Consider the following 22,689-nt stretch of genomic DNA (forward strand, 5'->3'; position numbering starts at 1 on the left):
TCAGGGTTTATTTGTGGAATTTCTTGCTTTCTTAATGGGGTTGGGACCATCAGTTGTGTTGTGCAGAAGTCAGGTTGGTACACAGCTGGCAGCCCTATTTGACAACTGTTGAAGGTCAGTCAGTTCAGAAAATCAGTAAAACTTCGAATGTATCCCCACTTGCAGTCGCAAAAACCATCAAGTGCTACGATGAAACTGGCTCACATGAGGACCGCAGCAGTCACCTCTGCTGCTGAGGATAAATTCATCTGAGTCACCAGCCTCAGAAATCACAAGTTAACAGTACCTCAGATTAGAGCCCAGATAAATGCCACACAGAGTTGCAGCAGCAGACACATCTCTCTATCAACTGTTCAGAGGACACTGCATGAATCAGGCCTTAATGGTCAAATAGCTGCTAACAAACCACTACTAAGGAAAAACAGCAAACAGAAGAGATTTCTTTGGGCTAAGCAACACAAACACAATGGACATTAGACCAATGGAAATCTGTGTTTGAGTCCAAATTTGAGATCTTTGGTTCCACCCGCCGTGTCTTTATGCAACAAACGAATGGTCTCTACATGCATGGTTCCCACCGTGAAGCATGGAGGAGGAGGTGTGATGGTGTGGGGGTGCTTTGCTGGTGACACCGTTGGGGATTTATTCAAAACTGAAGGAACCCTGAACCAGCATGGCTACCACAGCATCCTGAAGCGACATGCCATCCCATCCCATCCGGTTTGCGTTTAGTTGGACCATCATTTATTTTTCAACAGGACAATGACCCCAAACACACCTCCAGGCTGTGTAAGGGCTATTTGACCAAGAAGGAGAGTGATGGAGTGCTGCACCAGATGGCCTGGCCTGACTTAAACCCAGGCAAGATGGTTTGGGATGAGATGGACTGCAGAGTGAAGTCAAGAGGGCCAACAAGTGCTCAGCATCTCTGGGAACTCCTTCAAGACTGTTGGAAAACCATTTCAAGTGACTACCTCATCATCAAGAGAACGCCAAGAGTGTGCAAAGCAGTAATCAAAGCAAAGGGTGGCTGTTTTGTAGAATCACGAAGAAACATATAAAAAATGTTTTGAGTTATTTCACACTTTTTTGTTTACTACATAATTGCTTGTGTGTTCATTCATAGTTTTGATGCCTTCAGTGAGAATCTACAATCTAAACAGTCATGAGAATAAAGAAAAAACATTGAGAATATGTGTCCAAACCTTTGACTGGTAGTGTATTTTCTATGTTCCTAGAAAAAGAGAAATAAGGGGTGTCTATCTCTATATGTTTATTTATTTAACCAGACCTTCTAAAATTTGAGACCCATGATTGAGTCTAAAGCATATTGTATTAAGATACACAAAGCATTGCTGACTTTTGAATGCAATCTTCAAAAATTGTGATATATTTTATTTAATTTTGGGACTAATTCCACATTTACATAAAAAAGAAACAATGAATAAATCCTTTTCACTTGTTTTTAATTCTCAATGTAACCTTAAAAGCACAAACAAGTAAAATGTTATTAACTCAGTTACTTTTTATGTTTTGTTGGATGTTTTTTTTGTCTTTTTCAAAAAAACAACAGTTTGAATGCCCAGTGGTTTTATTTCAATTAAAAAGAAGCACTTTATAAATTAGCAATTTTAATATGCGTATGCTTGCTCAGTGTCCAACATTTCAGGATTATAAACAGGAATCTGTCACAAAATTCTTTCTGCATGCGGAATGAGTATTTTATTTGTAACCAGTTTATAAAAATAAAATACAAAATAATTTGAAAACAAAAAGAAACAAAACACTGTACAAGGCATTGATATGATACAAATAATAGAATTAACATAAATAATTACAGGTATATACAATGCAAAACTCCCGCTTGTTACATTCTTTCCTTGAGACTGTACAGTTACATTTCAAAACAACGACATACATTACAACACAAAAATATCAACCATTGAAAAAATCCCAACAACTCAAGTGAAAATGACAGATGGGCAAATTAGCAAAAGTCACAATAAATAATTTCTGTCAAGTATTTATAAGTAATTCAATATCATGACATGAGAAGTGTACAAGAGCACACCAAAGCTTTTATTAGTTTCCATCTCACTTTTCAAAATAAAACAAAACAGCTGGCTTTATTCTGTTGGTCTGTGGATTTGTGTAACCACAAAAAAACCCAACAAGCTACTATAAATATGACACTTTCTAATAGCGAGCCACTTTTAAAAGTGACAAAGAAAAATCTCATCTGGAAGGTAACACTAATCCTACGACTACACACCACTTGTGAGATAATAATAATAAAACCCATGATAAGAAATCTGATTATCTTTTAAAATCAGCAGCAGACTGTTTAGTGTCTGTTCTTCCCTTTCATTGAAGCCCGTTAGCATATATGTCATATTTGTACGATAATGATATTATTTAAATATTACTTTCAATATTTTACAGGTATATATTAAAAGTCTGCACAACAGCGTTCTGAACTTCAAAGCCTTGAAATTGGGACTTGAAAGAGGGGGAATTCAAAGACTGCTCGCTGGCGACGCATAAATTGCACAGCCATTTGAAAGCATACAGGTATCACACTGCAAACACACCTTGAATACGGCACCCTGAAATTCTCCAATTTCAACCAGTCAATCAGTAAATGGTCCACACATTCTCACAGTGGAGCGCTCCGGCTCTGACACAGAAGTCTGTCAGCACTGATTTCAGTGGCGAGGGTTTGCATGGTAGCACATGCCATTTATAGACCGAGAGATAAGAGAGAGAAAGAAAGGCTTGGCTTGGCCTAATACCGGAATGATCTCCAACACAGACAAGGCTCAGTCATCCCTCGCTATGCACAGAGGGGCAGAGAAGAGACATTAAGGCGGCTGACTGACTGAACGATGTCTGCCTTCAGGATGAGTCATCATAGCTGCTCTGTGAGGCTAGCGTAGGTACCTGCGAAATCTACATGAGCCAGACGAAATTGTTTAATATCGACAAAAACAAGACGCTCTCATCTCAACTCAAACTGCAAAGTATATCAAAATATTTGGCAATGTGGTTTATGACTGGGACTACCATCAGGCTTTCAGCTCGTGAGTGCAACGCAAGGCTGTAAAATGCAGGAAAGTCTATTCTCCTTTTATTTTTGCATGTCACTACAATTATATGCAATGATAGAATCATCCCAGGTCGGTGCAGAAAACTAACATCAGGTAAGAAAACAAATCTTTAATATGAGGCAAAGAAGATTTAGAGATTCGCCTAACAGGAAATGGCCAATGTGGTAAATGTGATGATGAGTGTTACGCAGCTTTTTACTCAGTAGTCGATTTGGATTTTTTTCTCTGTTGAGCATGCAAAGAGAAGCACTGGAAGGAAGCTGAAGTTATTTTACAGTATCTTACAAGCAGAGGAGTGGGAATAGGTTATGGAGGAGAGCTTCAGTGAGGAATCCTAACTAAAAACTGAACACAAACAACACTCTGGCTTCTTTACCTTGTGCACAAGCCGTATGCTGTATGCCGTTATATAAAAGACATTCTCCGGTGCAGGAGAAACAGGAACGGAAATAAAACACTCTCGCACGTGGAGGCATGGAGCATCGTTTTGGTGTGAGAAATATGTACATATGGCCTCCGGTTTCAACAACATTTGACAAAAATTTTTTTTTGAGGTCTGAAATTCACATTTGTTCAGAGTTTTATCTCAAACACTGGCCTGGTACGTACACAGGACAGCTAATATTTCTTGTTACAAATAATAGCTACTTTGTCCTTAAGTAAACTGCTGCTCAAATTCTGTTTGATTAACAAACATTTGTGTTGCTACCTTTTCTACATAAATGAATGAAAAGGGTTGTCTTATAACCGCTGGCACAAGTCTGTTTTTTGGCTCTTGGTTTTTTTTTGTTGTTTTTTTTCCCTCCCCTAATTACAAACACACCAAAGTGAATCTTCAAGCTGCCCGAAGTGCCAAGGCACGCGCTAAGACGAACATCAGTGCACCTTGAGTCGTTTAAACTTACTACTGCTACTAAAACTTCACAAGTCTAACCTCTAATTCCTTCATTCCAGTGTGACATTTCAGATTCCCTCTCAGCAACACAGTAGGCACAAAAAGGTGTGTGTCCTCACATGCTTTACATGACTGATTGTATAAAGGGTCACTTTGAGCGATCCCCTCATTTTAAAAACGAATGCACAAAAACCACACTTTAACGATCGCACGCGAGAGGATAGGAGTCGTAAGCATTGCTAAGCATCAAAATAAATATCTCAATAAATAAAACTGTACACAAATTCTGCCTTTTATGCATTCACATTTAGCAGAAAGAAAATGTTATACCCTGCCTGATCTGAGTTAGGCCCCCTGGCCAATAATTAGAGTTGCAAATTCCATCAGTATGATTCGAATGCATTAATGCTGGAGATAAATAAGTTCTAATATATTGCGGTGCAGGACAGACTTTTATATATGTGCCCACTGGTCCAACTAACTTCTTATTTATGTCTTAAATCGCTGCATGAACGGTTTAAACTACAGCATTGATTGTAAAAATGAAAAGAAGACCCTGACACAACATTGCCTGTTTGGTAAATTATCATAAAGGACGTACTCCACCAATTCAAGTTCAGTCTGCTAGTCATGCATCGTCATTCAGCTTGTGAACAAGTATTTAATGTCCTCAGAGTTTTGGGAAAGGCAGCATTTTTGGGGGTGGACTAAAATTTCTGGATATCCCGGCTTGTGCCACAAAGATTTATAAAAGTCTCTTTTAAAATATGTTTTCCACGAGTCCGGCAGCTTTAGTGCAAAACTACAATCACTGGGGTGGTATTTGAAAGCTGGACACATACTGAATGACAAAGCCTATGCACAAACAGAAGGAGCGAAGAGAACACTGAGAAACTGTGAGAGGAGTAAAGTTCAGACTATTTTACTGATTATACAGGAAGACTCACTGACTGATGTCTATCCTATTACAACTTCTCTGCTATGGCAACTCAACCTGGTCGGGATCTATCTACTCAGCTTGCTGGAGCACTTGCTCTCTTTGCTGTAGCCTTTTCCTCTAGACAGGTGGAACGGGCTCGTGCGCGCCTGCCGGCTACAGCATGTATCCTGGTGGTGGGGGTAGAAGCGGCGGGGAGGCGGCGAGCCGGAGAAGCTAGGGGGTGAGCGGCTGCGGCCGAAGCAGCCCCCTCCCCCGCCGCCACGGTGCTCGTGGCGAGAGGGCGAGGAGCTGACCGAGCGCTGCAGGGAGGAGGAGCTGCGGGGGGAGGCGCTCGAGCTGCGGTGGTGGTGCGGAGAGCTCGTCAGGCTGCAGATGCCCATCCTGGAGCCCCCGTGCTGGGCAGAGGAGCGGTGGTGAAGGGGGGAGCCACGGGAGCCATGCATTAGCTGAGCAATACACGTCAGCAGTTCTGAGTCACTGGTGCTGCCAGCTCGGATGCGGTAACGTCTAAGCCTGAGTGAAGCATGAAAAACAGCGAGTGATATTTTACAGTAAAGCTCAAATGGAGATAAATCAAGCTTCTTGGCATAAATTATTAAATTAAATAAATAAAAGAGATAATATCTTTATAGTATCTTAATGAAAGTAAAAGATGCAGGGCAACAACTTACCTGCCCTCCACTATGGGGCGACACGGTGGTTTTCCAGGAGGTGGACGCGGCATGAATTGAGCAGCCAGTTGCTCAGCAGAAGAAGCTGCCTGAACGGGACGAGGGATCCTGCTTTTGCGGGACAGCGGGCTAGAGGAGGAGGAGAGAGACGGAGCGTCGTCTCCCTGGCGGTCAGAACGGGAGCCCATAAGAGAGTCCTCTTCCTGAGAGCGGTCAGAGGTGGAGGACAGTGGATCTCTAGTGAGGGAGGCTACCATTGGGCCACGCCTATCAGAAAGGGATGGCGAGGCAGTGGGTGAGGGGACCTGGCCTTGGTGGCTGGCTTTCTTTTGTAAGAGCTTCTCCTTGGCGGATCCTGGTGGAGGGAGCTCCAGGAGGGCCGAGGGCTCCAGCACAGGGATTCGACTTTGCCTGCGGCTTGGGTCTTTACGGGGGGCAGCCAGCGGGGTGGAGGAGGCTGGGCTAGTGATCTGTTCTGGGGTCAGGTTCACTTCTCTAGGGTCTTCCCCCTTCAACTGAGGCTCTGTGACACAGGGAGTGGGGATAGAGTCATTCTCATTGTCTTTTAGCTTGAGGAAATTTCCATTACTTAAATCCCTTTGGTTGTTGACAGGAGGGGAAAGACGGCCATTGGCAAACACAGGGCTGCGAGGAGAGCGAGGGGAAGATGCAGAGCGTGGAGGAGGCGAGCACGGTGAACGAGGGCAGCGCGGGGAAGACATGCGGCTTGGCGCAGGGCTTTGAGCTTTGGTGTGGCTGTCTCCATTGACCAGCATCTCAGCCAGGGGGTCTACTGGTGACCCTGGATGGGAGGGCACATGGTCCTGCGGGGAGCTGATATCCACTGTACGCTCCTGAACCTGCTGAGCTTCAGCTTCAGCTTCGCCACGCCTCTCCAGCAGGAGACACTGTGGAGCACTGTCTGAGCCTGACTGGGAGGAAAGCCCAGAGGGACGCTGAGCCGTCAACTGGAGTGGGGAGGGAAGAGGTGGAGACATGGGAGGGAAGAGAAAAAAAAACACAGGTATTATTTAAGAAAAAGAAAACACTAAAAAAATGGCAGTAATATTCTAAATTGTCAAAGGTCTGTTGCTGATAGACTACAACATGGTGAGTTGTGCTGTAGATCTGCAGCAAGAGCCTGTTGCAGATGTGTGAACACTGAACAATTTTACAATATGTGGTAATAAATGGTGATTAGTTTGGCAACAGCATGCAATACCATAGCTACCATTATCAGACCGAAACACACAAGTGCTATGGCAGTGTCAGTCAAGCTGTGAGTACTAAACCAGCAAGTAGGACAGGAAACGTTCACGCAACTTCGCAGGGGGCTTCAGCGAAGAGAGGGTGAGGAACAAATACAGGGAGAGAGAGAGAAAGAGAAAGATAGAGAGGACAAAGACGATCTGAAACAAAAGAGACCATGCAACCTGTAGTCATGACTCGACATTCCAAACACACATGCCACAATCAGACAAACACACAAACCCTATTCAGATCACAAGAACACATGTCCAGACACAAGGACACATCTGACCCATGCTCTGTCTGGCCTGCACAATGCCCCTCATGGTTTCTGGAGAGAGCTGCCTGACAGCAACACAATAAGCAAGCCGAATGAACAAAAGAAGCCAAAACCAGCAACTTAAATGAAAAAAAAAGAACAAATATGTTGACAGCGGGTGTAATGCTACTGATGTAGAGGGAGCTGAATGGAGGTCTCTTTTTACAGGACTGCGATGGGCTCATCACCTGCTGAAGCTGGGCACGGGTGATGCGAATGACTGAGGGAAACTTGGTGTTGGCAGCACCCGCGGGGATGGCTGGCAATTTCCTGCGACTGGGTGAGCAGGTGCTGGGGGTGGGGTTTGGTGGCAGAGGTAGGGAGGCGTGGTAGGAGGAGGAAGAGGAGGGGCGTTCTTGCGGCTGCTGGTCGGCGGACTGGCTGCGCCTCATGGCCGGCAGCTGACGTTGGTGCAGTGGGTCCGACAAGGTGGTCAGGAGGGTGTGAGGACTGGGAGAGCGCAGAGGGATGGGGCTGGATGTCCGGACCGCAACCTCCTCGGGCAGAGATGGAGGAGAGGTAGGGAGCTAAGAGATGGGAGGGAAAGAAGTGGGAGGTGGAGAGAGGAGGGGTTGTGAGATTTGTGAGGGACTGAGGAAGTATAGTGGAAGTACTGTGAGGTGGGACAAGCAGGCTGCGCTAGCGGGGAGCAGGATGCAGAGCTTTAAGTGATGAAAGGAGCAATTAAAGAAGTTTTAAAATTTTTGCATACACTGGTGAAGAAAGATGGAGACCAGTCAGGGAGTTTTTGTTATGGCAGTTCATGTTTGCAATCTGGATATAGAAGTTCTGACTGCAGAGACAGTCAGGGGATAGACAGCAGGTCTGTTCTCTTACATGTTAAAATCAGTCAAAGTTAAGCTCAGAGACAGAGAGGCAATATGGAACTGGAAGATATAGATTACTGGGATGTTATGAATAGGTAAGTAGCAAGAAAGTAATTTAAGGTAAGCAAATCAAAACATATTTTGGAAATAAAAAGTTTGATTTGAGAAGCAAGAAATGAAAAAAGCAACCACTTAACCCAAATGTCTGCAAATAAATAATTAGATTGAGTGCAAATTAAAGTGAATCAAAGCCATAAGACCTCTTTCTCCCATGCTGTGATCTGATAAAAAGCTCTGAGTTGTGTCACAACTATCTTTTTCTAACAAATACACACAAGTGAAGAAGCGAGCAGACATAAAGCAGTAACATTTAGCTTCAAACCACAGCAAGATGCAGCTGGTGACACTCTGTTGAATGATATTAGCATTTACGTTCTATACCTAGAACTCTGACTCTGTGCAGCTTTTTAACCTTGTAAAATGCTGACTATAGTCAGGATTATGTATGCAATGTTATGATATGGTATTCAAATGAAAGTGCTTACCTGTGTGAGGACTCCCTCAGCCAGAGCTTCAGCCGGGCTAGTTGGAGTGATTGGGGGCAAAGGCCCTGCAGGGCCCACACTAAGCTCCAACTTGTCCATTTTTACACTTCCTTTGGAAGAGGCCGTGCTTTCTTGTTTGGCTTTCCCCAATCTAGGGCTCTGGCTGCCCTTCTCCCATCCAGGATCCTGTTCATCTGGTTGTAGCACCTCTGGCTCCTCATCCTCCTCCGAAGGGCTGGTGGTAGCCTTGACTCCTGGGGACCCACTGGGTCGTTCCACCATTACCCACTCCCTTGAGTCAAAGTCCTGCCTCCCAGAGCTCAAATTGAGGGCCACAAAGCCCCCACTGCTGGCTGCCCCCTCTCCCTGCTCTAACGATCCAGGGGAAGCTGGCTTAGGAGAACCACCACCGGATAGGAACTCTTCATCATAGTGCCAAACCCTATCAGGACGCTCCCCGGCAATTACAGCTTGAGCCTGAGTTACTGGGATGATAGCAGCTCTGTCAGATTCCTTCTCCTGTTGTTGAGTGCCAAGCTGCTGCTTTGCTGAACTGAACATATACAAGACAAATGCAAACAATCAACCTTCTGATCTACCTAAAGGTGAATTTAGATAAGAAAGTAAGTATTACCGTGCAATACAAGTATTGGTTGCTTAGTAGACTTACCAGGCATCCACGAAGCGCTCTGGGCTGGGCTTGGACTCCAGGCCAAGCCTCCTCTCCAGCTCAAAGCTGTGGATGTTGCGGAGCTTCCTGAGCAGAGGGCCATCACGGTCTGAAGCCACCACCTCAGAGTGCAGTTTGACAGGGGAACCCAGGCTTGGCCCAGCATAGGGGCTCTGGTGCCCTTGGTTGCCCTGGTTGTTGCAGTGTTCCTCCTCCGCTGCCGTCTGTGGGAGACAGTGTTAAAAAAAAAAAGTAACTTAAAAGCCAAAGAAGCAGGCGAAGTTCATTTCTTATATTTTCTTTGAATTCCCTGTGGCTTTTACCTTCCAGACAGCTGTCCTGATGCGGTTACGGTTGCGATCCAGCTCCTCCCAGACATCAGTCTCCTGGTTCCGGTGCGGGTGGAGGGGAGAGCCCGGCAGACGCTCTGGAGCAGGGTTGTTCTCCACGTCGCTGAGCTGCTCATCCTGCAGAACCTCATCTGTATTTTCTCTCAGCAGATCGCCAGGGATCAGGGACGCATTTGCCATGCTGCAACAAGAAAAGGTGCACACACTTTCAATGTCTCTGACGATACACATACATATATATATATATATATATAAAAAATGGACCCCATAGAAATTTCAGCCATACATGAAGTTACCGAAAATAGACACCATAAAACATGCTTGTGTACTTCTACATGTATTCATTTCAAACATACCCCATGTGTGCTGGAGTGAGGCGAGTGTGATGTTGAGGTGTCGTGGTACTGGCACTAATTGTCAGCGTGCCATCAGTAGTGGTCCGCTCCCAGTCATAGGGGTCATTTTCCACGACATTGTAGGTTTTCATACTGTTGTCAAACACTGACATCAACAGCTGCAACAACACAAAAATATATAATCATCAATTCATCATGATAGAAGCAGAAAATATACATGCACACCAAAACCTGAGCAAATTTACTTTGAAATACCGAGTTACGATACAGGAAAACCTTCACTCTTTATTGAATGTAAATCATACCTGGTAGTCAGGTTTGGTAAAGTAGTCAAGGCTGGAGATGTGATCCAAGAACACACCAAACTCTGCCGGTAGATGTCTGAGCATCAGTCGATGATCGTAAGTCTCCTTCAGCTTCCCCACATGTTCCTAAAATACACAAACGCACATCAATTATATGTCATCATTTGGAGCCACCAGGACAGAGCTAATTTTTTCGAATGCCCTTACTTTATCCTTGATCTTCCTCCACGGCAACTGACCGACCAAGAACTCCACCAACATGTAGAAGAGAGACCACAGGTCATCGTGACGTCCCATCTCCTGCAGAATGAAAACAACTCTGAGTTAACAGGATTGGATAATGTCTGACTGTCAAAGAAGAGGAAGACATATGCAGGACAGCATCACAGACGAAACAAAACCTCTAACACTCCCTTACAGATACTGACCTTATTCTTGTGTGCATTGACAGATGCATATCGCACTGTTCCCCTAAACCCTGCCACTGGACGGGGCTGACAAAGAAAGACAGGCATAGTCATTAAATCGTGATACTGATGATATCTAAGTTTCACACAAGATTTTTAGACAAACTTTTAATTTGCTTCCTGTTACAAACAGAGATTTGGAGAACAAGATAAGAATTGGTTTGAATTTCAATACTCTACATGAAACTACAAAAGTATCTGTCTTTATAGCTGCAAAACATGCATTATATTCAAAAGCTACTTCTTAACTTTGTCTCTATTGTGGATTTACAACAGACCAAAACAATAAGCTACACAAAAACTCAGTAAACAGAGCAGATCCTTTATCAGTGGAAATGTCCCTGTTCTTAAATGTGCAAGTTAAAATAGAGCTAAAATAGGACTTTCATATGGTTCCACTCCTCAGTTTCAAAGCTAGATGCCACTAAATCCTACATACTGCTCCTTCGGATTCAGTATATAAGCCATAACAGAGAATGCACTTACAGGTCGAACCTCCTGGCAAGAGTTGGTGAACTGGCGAGCTAAACCAAAGTCCAGCATGTAGCAGGTACGACAGGTGCTGGGGAAGCGACCCATGGCAAAATTGGACTGCAGCAGAAACAGGAGATTGAAAAGAAGTGAAATCTATGTGCAATAAAATGTCATTTCTATTTACAGTATATCCATATATAGATAAGAAATGTCTTCCAGTAAGGCAATATAATTTAAGACAGCAGCTCAGAAGACAAACAATATTTACATTCTGTTAGTTTTAGGAATCTGGCCAACACTGATGCTGAGCCGACTTACTGTAAGCAAAAAGCAAACTATTGAATCAGCAGCAATGTTAGCAGCCAATTATAAAAAAACGATGTCAGTGGCAGAGTCGAATGCTGACAATAGAAATAAAAATATGACTATATTTATATTACTTATCTGCCTTGAATATACTGTAGGGACATATGTGCATTTAAAGAATGTCCTGCACCCAACTCACCGGTTTGATGTCACGATGCAGGAAGCCAACAGAGTGAATGCTTTCTATGGCTTCCAGGATCTGGCGCCCCAGACGGAGCGTGGTGCTGATGCTGAATGTTCCTCGAGGCATACTTCTCCTCAAGTCGGCCAGGTTTCGACCCTAAAGGGCCACACAAGCGATTTATTAGTATAGAGGCAGAGTTGTCTGATAAATCTCCCCATTGCACCAGACTTTTAATGAACAACAAATCAATCAATCAATCAAATCATCCATCCATCCATCCATCCATCATGCTCTAAAAAAAGTGAACAGTGTTTGAAAAATGATGAAACAAAAGAACAAAGTATTTAAACATACATACACATCAAAGGCTTTGCTGTTTGAAATGTTTGGCCTGGGCAATAGACAGATGTGTTCAGTGGGCAGGAAACAAGCCAAAAGTGAGGTACAACACGAACTGAGCTGCACACAACAGTTTAAACACATGGTGTGGTCGGGAACCAGTGCGGTGCAGTAAAATTTGACATTCCTGTGGGAACGGTTGAACAAATTACAACCAGATCACACGTTCAAAACACCCCAAGGCCAACTACTATCCAATTCAAGTAGGATGCATTTATAATTTCTGATCATGTCTTGGGTAACACAGCCTCATGTGGTCGATGGAAAACTAATCTTATACGTGCAATTCACAGCATGTGATGCACTCTATCAATAGCCTGCAGCTTGAGTTTGCTTCTGCCTGATATTCTGCAAACTGCTACATGCATTTAAAGTGGAGATAGTTACTGTTCTTTTGGACATATTTGGGTTTTTTGCATATACTGTAGCTTAGCTGCTGAATTATTTACATGCAGCAGTGTTTTTAGAAATTTCTGAAATATTTATTTGCTTTGGTTTCATGTAACCATCTTCTATATAACAGTAACTTTGAGTAAGAGCTCACCATGATTTCTCCAAGTCAACAGCCCAAAGTCCAATCAAGGTCAGGGTAAATAATCAAAATGGTCAAACATAGCACATATTGACTGAATGGTGGCTATGACCACAAGACACTGTTACAGCATGACTGGAAATACGCTAAACAGAAAGAAGCTAGTGATCAAAGCAGAATAAGTGCTATGAGGATGTTTAATAGCTCAATTATAAGTTTTATTTCTTTTCCTTTGTTTCTGTTGTTATTCTTACTCTTTGCATAATGTACAAACTGAAATTAGCAAATGTTTGACACTTGCTTGGTGAATGATTTATTTGACTCTAAAAGAAGCTTCTTTTAGAGTCTTTTTAGAGACGAGTCTTTTCCTTTGGGACTAACCTGAAGCTCCATCACCACGTAGTTAAATCGGTCGTTACGGCCGCATCCCACAAAGCGACACACATGGTCTTTACCTAAGAAAAGAAGGACAAGAGAGTTTCAGGATTCTTCCTCTCACCTTACACATGCTGTATTATTTGAGGGGTGGTTGTATGAATCATACTTAGTCACCCTATCATATCCAATGTCCCTGTCCTCTCATCAGCAGCTTCACTGTATTATTTCCCTGCTGATTTATGGGATATAGCACATGACGCCAGGTCTAGACATGTGTGCATGGATGCCTTGAGGGTTTGTGTGTGTGTTTATGCATGGGAAGGACATTGCTGCACCAGCAGGTTGACTGCAGCCACACCCCAAAGCCCTTCAGCTAGCAGCGTCTACATGCATAGTTAGTGACAAGACCTTCATGCTAAAATGCTACTATTCAGATCATTTGTTATTACAAAATTGTTATTTAAGGGTAAAAATACATCAAAGTCGAAAGTGGGTTATATATGACTCCATTATGCTTTATATATTTACTCTCTACAGCTGGGCGGGTCAGCAATGGTTGGGGGGCTGGAGTTGAGCCCATCTCAAATTATATGCTGATTCCCTCAGGAAGCAACAGGACCACGATGCTCCAGGCCAAAGCCATTAGACAGCAAACATGATCCCAGCACATTGATTTTCTTCTTGGGAGGGGGGAGGTAAAAAAGCATTGTGGGTAAAGGGGAGAAGGAAGGACCTTTTTTCTTTTATAAAAGAAAGAGAAATGGAAGTAACACAGTCCCCCTAAAGGATCTAACTTTATGTTAACCCTAGGAGTGTCCAAGCACAGACAACCGTACACTTGCTGTATTGTTTCTGTTAAAAAGCAGGACCACCACAGATGTTTTTTCCACAGCATGGATTGAGGCAAATTGTGCTGAACCCTGGGCCAAACTGTTTTCAGATCTATATCTATTCTCAGAGGGAGAGTTTATTCTACCCTGCTACTGATGCTAACAAGCGATACCAGCATTTTCTCCTAGGAGGAGATTTTTGGAAGGAAACATTCTAAGGATAGACATTCTGAATGCTTTTTCTTCTCTTAAACATTTGCTGGATGATAACAATAAATACTCAGCACGTGTGAGATAATGGGCCAGTACCAATAAGTGATATCAGTGAATCCATTTGCACTCACCCTGGAGCTTCTTGAGCACCGCGACCTCCATCTTCAGCACCTGTTTGGGCTGCTGGGCCGACTCCACCTTCAGTGCCACGCTGACCCGCGTCATCAGGTCCGTCGCCTCGTAGATCTCCCCGAACCCACCACCCCCAATCTTCTTCACCTGGAGTAAAGATGATGGCACATATGGCATATAAAAATACTACTTCTACTTCTACAGAGTAAAAGTAAGAGGTGAAGATCATTTAAGGCTCCACAGAGTTTATGACAATTAGGTGTTTTGTCAACTAGAAGAACACTACAATGGCACATGAGCCCACAGACTGTATGCAAAAGACAGATGTAGCCTTTGGGTTTGTAAAAGGCCTCAAACTTATGCTTTTTCTGATGGCGAGCAGGGGGCGATTCCCCTTTAAAACCAACCTCCTTGCGATTTAATAGTATTTATTATCCTTTCTGTGGCATGATATAACTGCGATTTGGTTTGATCCTTAGTTGCAGATTTTTGTTCTTATTTGAATGTATAGAAAAAAGTCATTCGTCAGTCCATCCAGCCATCCTTCATCCATTAATCTTCATAAAACGTCACAAATAAACCCTTTGTAACGTCCCTCTGAATCCCGCGTTTAAATATGGGTCAAATGTTCTGTGAGCCAGCAGTGTAGTCCTGAATACCTTGAGGCAACTGTTGTTGTGATTTGGCACTATATAAATAAAGTTTAATTGAATTGAATAGTCCTTTTTTTAACCCTTTTTTTTTTTTAAATCAGTGTTTGTGTTTTAACATTTTTGGTATTTAGATGTATATTTCATTGTGTATTTAAGTGTGTATTTACAATCTGTACAACCATTTGGTAAACTGAGGTGGTTTTAAATGTGCTATAGAAATCAACTTGGCCTTAACTAATCACTGGGATGTGGCCCCTAATGGGAAAAATTCTAGAAACTGGCTTCTACTACAGCAAACAGTGAATGAGTGAAAACACATAATGAGAGGTTGTTTTTTTTTTAATTTAACTTTAAAAAAATGATTCTGATTAAAACTGCTGGTAAATGTGAAATTTCCTTCCTGGTCAACCAGCAGGAATTTATATGACTCAGTTTATAGTTCACCTATACTTCTGCATAGCATCGTCCTTATTTCTTTCTTTTAGCTGCTTCTCAACTACCAATAGTATTCAAGCTCATCTTGTATCTCAACTACTACAGCTTTAATTTCCCCTAAGCTCCGATGTGCCCTTCACTGTCCTCCATGCTCGCACAGAGTTTTCTGTCGCACTTGGAGCTAAAGTTGTGGGATTAGCTGCAGCATTCTTATGTAACTCCTTAGATGACAGGAAGTGGAGCCAGTTAGGAATAACAGCCTCACACGGAGCCCAGGCTGGCACAGCAGTGAGAGACATGGGCCTTTGGGGAGCACTGCTGCTGCTGCTGCCTATAGCACAATGAACTGCCACAAATAGCTATACAGGCTATTTTTGGATCACCCGTACTGCAGCAGCAGAACCTGGACAGAGAGACATGACCCCAAACTGTCGAATACACAGGTGAGACACTTAAAAAGAGAGCGGTGGCGCTCGTAGGCAGAGCAAGCATTGTTTGAGGAACAAAGAAATCCTGTTTGTGGAACAGAGGGTGACCTCGGGACAGGCAGTGATGGGGCTGCACAAACACGAAGCCTATTGTAGCTGGAAAACACGGCACTTACCACTTTCCATCGTTCCTTGACCAGGGAGAGCACGCTCAAGATGTCAGTTTGCTCTGCTCCCCCACTCATCCCGTCGGCAAATCTAGGGACGCTGCCCTCACTGCTTCCCCCACGACCAGCAGCCTCACACTGGGCCGAGCATTTGGGATCTGATGGAGAACCCTACGGAAGTCCAAGAGAGAAACAAAGCAGTCAGAAGCGGAAGAAGGAAATCAGCTGTAATCTGGTTACATTTGACCAAGCTGCACTTGAGCATCCCAGGCTAACATCCAGCAGGTTTTACAGCATTAAAATCACTACAGAAAGCATGCATGCCACTCAGTTGAGAGACCAACTGCTGCCTCAATAGCTGGAGCTTTCTGATACGTGACCATTGCAGCAGCTGCCACACCTGCTGCCAGCAGCTGTCCTTCTAGACAAGCTCACCCAACAAACTCACAGGCAAAACTATTACATTACAAAGAGGTTTCATCATCTTAGTATCATTTCCCTCTTCTGTGTATGAAAGCCAAGCGGCAGGCCTTATGAGTGTATTATCAGATGTAATGAGTCGGTTTAATTTGCTTAATTTGCTTAATTTAAATCGACTCAGTAGTGAACTGATTAAAACCAAACCACACAAAAATTCACATTTTTATAAATAACTGAATTTTCACAAAGCACCAACTATTCTTATAAGTTACATATTCATTCATTTTATTTTGTAAGACAGTTTTAAGTTTATTTTTAATTCCAGACAACAGAAATATGCATATCTGCAGTCATTATTTCTATTCTGTTCATTTATATCACGAGAAATTGAATGATTAAAAAAAAACAAAATCAAATGACAATCCAAAAAATGTGTAGGTTGAGACTACAGCTTACATAATACCTACGCCTGACACCAAAGAAAGAAAAATCAGCATCAACTGGGAAATTGGATGAAGATTAAAGAAAGAAAAGATGGACCATTCATGTCAAATCCAGCTGTAGATGAACTCTTTTTATCACATTTATCACAATACTGAATCATTCTGTAGTAATTCTAACTTACAGTTCATATTAAATAAAGTTAGTTGTGTCAGTATTACTACATATATACATGGTAATCATTTGTTAATAAAACATTTTTGGACTAGATGTCTGAAAAGCAGCATGCTGGAGGATAAACACGTTCCAGAGGAGCCAAATTGGCTTCTAATGCATTAATAGAAAAATTATTAATAAACTTAATAATAATTTATAGAATCTCTATAAAATACAACCTGTTAAAAAGTGTTGCTGATCATTTAATTAGGCTGACATGATGTGGCACAAACTCCTTTAGCACACATCAACTTTCAAATGGAATTTCCTTTTGAAAAACCGAGTCCGTGTTCCTGCATTATACAACATCCGTGTCGCAGATAAACATTCCTCCGGAGAGCACTCGCTAGATACTTCCTTTAGTCCGCCTTCAAACACTCACTCACAGCAAGCCCGACTTTGATTCATCATTCTGTACACGGCGCCCGAGCATCTACGGTTATGCAACGAGCCTTCAAAACACTATTTGGTTACAGGGCATGATCCCGACATCAAGGAGGCAATCAATCCCATCATGCAGCATGCTAGTGAGGCTTGGAAGAGGGAGAAGTGTGGTTAGAGCAGATAACAGTGAAGTGATGAGCATGAAATGTGACCCAAGGTTAAGGCTCAGGAGTAAGGTGGCCTTTGTTGAAGCTACACAGATCCAACGACACAACTGGACCAAACAAATCCCTTTTAATGACTCGCAATTACTGTAATGGACTTACATTACACTAACAGTACATTCTATTTTAAAATGTTTACCTTCACGGGACAAAAGGGGCTTGATTATGATCCCAGCTGTATATTTAGATATGCTTCCTACTATGAATGTGTCTACATCTCCTACAGTTTTTCAGTATTTTTGTTTTACATGAATTGGTCCATTGGTGTAGCGAGGATAATAAGCTAATTTATGCTTTATTTATAAGCGGTTAAACATATCAAACATGTAACAAATGGCATGCATAGAGCATGGATAGAGCTCAACAAAACACACGATAAACCAAATATCTTCATAATGGAAAAACTTCACTGAAATCAAGACACGTGCGATAATTCGAAATCAACAATGGCTTACTAAATGTCGTAAAAACAGCACAGCAAATATCAGATGACATTAAAGTGGTTGTGTGTTTTGGCCAGTGCAGCACAATGAAGCGGCTTTGAGTGATCAGACTTGTGACAATGCAGGGTTGGAAAGTTGTGTGCGGTCATTCATAACACTGCAAATATTCAGTATATATGCTCTGATTTAGTTTAAAATGCCCACTAATCTCTACATTGTACTGTTTTGCTATGAACTAGGATGTAGCACAATTTACTGCTGAAGAAGCTTTGAGGCTAACCCTAATCCTAATCGTAATCTTTACCTTTTATTGTGTAAAAATGACTGAAAACCATATTTAATGATATTAAAACATTTTAGAATCCCGAATTATACTAGAGTATGCTCTACAGCTATGCCACTCATTCTGTTGTCAGCAGACTTGGAATAACAGAGATCACGGTCATCATTTCACATGCTAGAATTTTCCAATTACTATACTAAACACAGCAGAGTGAGTGCTGACATTCATTCACCATTAGTTCTTTTAAGCATTGGGTCATTCACTCTTCTTCTTCTTCTTCTTTCAGCTGCTCCCTTGACTGCTCGCCACAGTGAATCTTCTGCCTCCATCTCACCCATAATCCCTAACATCCTCTTCCGTCACACCTACCCTCTGCGTGTCCTCTGTCACTACATCCATGAAGCTGCTCTGTGATGTTTCTCTTTTCCGTCTCCCTGGCACCTGCATCGACATCCTTTGCCCAGAATCTATCCCTCCTCTGCACATGTCAGCCTTGCCTCTCAAACTTTATCTACAAACTGTTCAACCTGAGCTCTCCCTCTGATGTACTCATATTTAATCTTGTTCATTTTGGTCACTCCCATTTAAAATCTTACCATTTTCAGTTCTGACAGCTCCAGCTTGGCTTCCTGTCTTTTTGGTAGTGCCACCAACTCCAAACCATATGTTATAGCAGGTCTCATTACCATCTTGTAAACCTTTCATTTTCACTCTACTGTCACAAATCGCCTCTGATTCTCCACCCACTCCACGCTGCCTTGCACTCTCTTCTTCACTCTCCATTGCTTTGAAAGATTGAGATTTAAAATCAGCCACCCTCACTACCTCCGCTCCCCCCAGCTTCACTGTTACACCAGTCTCTCTCTAACTCCTCTTCTCTCCTGAGCATACCTCCTGAATCTTTTGTCCTGCTTTGGTTCAAGAGAATCGAAAGTGAATAAAAAGATGAAATCAATCTATTTTTAATCCAGACTGGCTAAACTTCTATACAAGTATTTTTCTTGGTAAATTAGAGATGAACACAGTAAGTCTTTGAGCCAACTGTGAATTCTCAACGTTGAGCTAATTGCTGCTTATGCAAAATCACAGAGCATGCCATCAAACATGCTCCACAAAAATGCTCATATCCTCAAGGGATGAGCAACTTTCTCTGTGATTGAATAACTAGTGCTCTGAGTGAGAACTTCAAGGTCACAGCATGTTCCAGTGCTTTCCTTCAGGACATTTTTCCACAGGGTCACACCTGGATATCACAGCAGATAATTTGCTTAAAATTAGTCAGAAGTTGGAGGTTGTTATTTCATACAAATAGGGTGTGGGGAAAGAAAGTTTTAAATAGTGGCTTCATCTGAGGCCATCTTTGACTCACAAAGACACCAGCATTCATTCAAACATAAGCTTGTACACATATTGCACAAATCAACACACCTGCACAAGCCAGCCAGGCTGCCTCACACTGTGACTAATCTAACGCCTTACAGAGGGGGCACGGTTCTGCTCCTCCTCCTCCATACCAGACACGGCCAATGACGAGAGAGAAAACAACAAGCCCACCAGAAGCAGCCTTTGGACCCCAAAATTAAAAGCCAAGTATGACAGCCAGCTCCTGCCTCATAATGCATCACGCTTCCTGACCCCAGCATCTCCATGGCGACGATGGTGCAGTGCCATTTTCATTTGCTGACTGCAGCTGGTCATCGCCTCTGCCCTTTAGGTCTGCTGGAAGCTGCAAGTTTACAGCTAGAAAAAGCATCATGAAATGTCAATGAGTGATTCTGCCGCAGAGTAGCTCCTCCTTGAGAGTGAATATGAATGTGACTTGATGGTGAATATTCACAAAAGCAACAACAAATCAAGCCTGACCCTGAAAGCTTGCTATGCATACATGCGTATAAGCCTGGATCCAACGAGAATATCTTCTGCCTAATCCAAGAGTGGCCTGGTTCAGTGGTAGGACGGAGAGACTGCTGCTGGATGAAAATTAATGTCTGGACTGACTTCTCTCCAGAACTATGGGTTCTATCAAGAGAAGACTGGGAAGCAGGGAAGGATGGGACCAGAAAGTGTGTTTATATAGGGAATCAAAGATGCATTCACGTAAAGAGCTACAGTTGCCTCCAGTGCATCTTTTTCATCATTATTAGTGCATACCACAGTGACCAAGCAAATACAATCAGGCCTTCTGTATCGTATTCAACGGAATGTGTCGATAACAAGCTACAGCCGAGTCCCAGCAAAGGTGTAACGCCGCTCTGCAAAATGAAACCCCCTCTCTTGCCTGCATTGACTGACCCCGGATTTGCTGTGGAGAGCTGTTGCATAGCGATTTGGTTGCCACAGCAGATTTACTCAGGCGCGTCCACGCACATTGGCCATCCGCAGGCCACGCAAGCCCATCCTGCCTGACTGTAAGCTCTGACAACATGCAGGTTAACAAACCGAACGCATGTACGCAGCTGCCGCCGACAAACATGGGGGTGTTAAGAGTGGTGGGGGAAAAAAAGAGGAGGCACTGAATCATCTGGATCCTTACCTCGGGTCTGAGCTGCCAGCCCTTGATCCAAAGAAGAGCCGGGTGTGGTTACGAAAAATCCTTTTGGTTTGGGGGCGGCGGGGACGACAACGAGCGGAATCCCATAGCGAGCAAAGCGTCCATAGGCGGAGGTGGTGGTGGTGTTGTCGGTGACTGGAAATAAAATAAAAGAGCGAATGGAGGAGGGAAGGAAATATGTCTGAGTGTGATCGTCCGTTTTCTCCTTCTGCCTGTCACCTCAGCATCTTTATCTGTCGCTGCGGATCCGTGACGTGACAACTCTGTGATGATCAGCAGCCTTCCTGCGCGCGCGGCCCCGATTCGATCGCCCCTCGCAACAGCTCGGCCACGCGCGCGAGGGGGCCCTCTTTAAAGCTCGTCTCCGCGGTTTAGCGTTGCGCGCACGCGCAGTACACAGTCACCGCGTCTGCGTTTGTTTTCCCAGCCCAAAGAGTATGCGGAGTGTCATCATATATGGACGTACAAAGGAGATATGAGAAAATGATGTTAGAGGATAATATGAAGGATACAATCGGTTTGGTTTGGAACGCGGCCACAAAAGGCCGTTTTTTATCAATAACACTAGGGGGCGGCATTAAGCAAAAGATGCCATTGCAATACAAACAACAACACTAACATACGATACACGGTTTTTATTTAAGTGGAACAGAAAAAAAGTGCGACAGCAAAGATATTTTCAAAAAATGTTACATTTACATGTAGTGAATAAGTGATTTTCTTGTAGTTCAATCTAAAGAAAGGAAAGATGATATAGTAAAACAATTGTAATGGAGTTGGGTAAAAAAGTTACCTCAAAACTGCTTACAGTCATGTGAAATAAAAAGTTTAAACAGGACTGCATAGAGTCCTGTGAAAAGTACACACAAAATGCTTCTAATTAAGAGGGTAAGTAATAGCAAGGTGTTGCTAATCAAATGATCATCAGCAAGTGTGAGCATCTCTATAAAAGCAGAGGTTTTGGCAGTTTGCTGGTCTGCAGGATTCAGATGTGTGTTAATACAATGCTACACAGTGCGATATAGGGGAAGTTGCAAAAAATCCATCTTCTCTAGCCTCTTCTCTCTAAGCAGCACAGGTTGGGTATGCAAAATTGTATTTAAACAAACCACACGAATTCTGGAACAATGTCGTTTACAAAGATGAGGCCAAAGTGGACATGTGTGGCCATAATGCACAAAACCAAACACAGCAAAGCAACACTTCATACTAACTATGAAGCACGACCGTGAAAGCATTATGATATGGGCTTGGTTTTCGGCCACAGGACCTGGGCACCAAGACCCTAAGGCCACCCACAAATCTAAAACTGAATAGATGGAAAAGAATCAAAGTGTTGCAATTTCCCAGTCAAAGGGCAGTCTTCAACTTGATTTAAATGCTTTAGTGGATCTTAAAAGAGCTAAACATATACAAGGGCCTGCAAACCTCAATGAACAGAGGCAACATTGTAAAGAAAAAGTGGGCCAAAACTCCTCTGCATCAATGGGAGAGACTGATGAAGTCATACAGAAGTTATTGCTGCTACGATTTATACAAGATATTCAATCATGGGGTGTACTTAGTTTTCACAAGACTTCATAAAGTCCTGTGAAATGCTATATTTTGTATTTTATTTTATTTTGAATTGTTATAAAGCAGCATACAAGTAGAAATGCAATGCAGTACAAGACATATAAATAATGAAAATTTAATGTCAGTAAAGTACCGGAGTAGAGTTAGATAACATCACAGTTTCTAAATCCTTACTTTTACACATATATATTGCATATTACAATAATAACATACTAAAAATGAAAATACTAAAAATACAACCCTAAGAAAATGTGGTTTGTAAAAAGACTATCCCATTTTATCTGCATAAAGATAAAATATCCAGTGAAAAGATATGTAAGA

General features: G+C 42.8%; 1 protein-coding gene across 3 annotated transcripts; it reads right to left on the reverse strand.

Moving 5' to 3' along the window:
* Positions 1 to 1,573: 1,573 nt before the first annotated feature.
* On the reverse strand, positions 1,574 to 21,099 carry ttbk2a (tau tubulin kinase 2a). 3 transcript variants are annotated; one of them, XM_031737094.2, is made up of 16 exons: positions 20,776 to 21,099; positions 15,841 to 16,002; positions 14,148 to 14,295; positions 12,977 to 13,050; positions 11,680 to 11,820; positions 11,187 to 11,291; positions 10,662 to 10,727; positions 10,441 to 10,533; positions 10,234 to 10,359; positions 9,929 to 10,086; positions 9,546 to 9,753; positions 9,223 to 9,446; positions 8,553 to 9,105; positions 7,369 to 7,707; positions 5,614 to 6,581; positions 1,574 to 5,455 (listed from the first exon to the last, which is right to left on the reverse strand). In XM_031737094.2, the coding sequence occupies exons 2-16, from the start codon at positions 15,907 to 15,909 to the stop codon at positions 5,008 to 5,010; spliced, it is 3,720 nt and encodes a 1,239-aa protein (XP_031592954.1). In that variant the 5' UTR covers positions 15,910 to 16,002; positions 20,776 to 21,099; the 3' UTR covers positions 1,574 to 5,007. The 3 variants fall into 3 exon arrangements, with proteins under 3 accessions (XP_031592954.1, XP_039459684.1, XP_039459685.1); XM_039603750.1 differs by lacking the exon at positions 20,776 to 21,099 and adding an exon at positions 16,280 to 16,293; XM_039603751.1 differs by lacking the exon at positions 7,369 to 7,707.
* Between the last annotated feature and the right edge of the window lie 1,590 nt (positions 21,100 to 22,689).

This window comes from Oreochromis aureus, linkage group 19, assembly GCF_013358895.1.
Source record: "Oreochromis aureus strain Israel breed Guangdong linkage group 19, ZZ_aureus, whole genome shotgun sequence".
Lineage (NCBI taxonomy): Eukaryota > Metazoa > Chordata > Actinopteri > Cichliformes > Cichlidae > Oreochromis > Oreochromis aureus.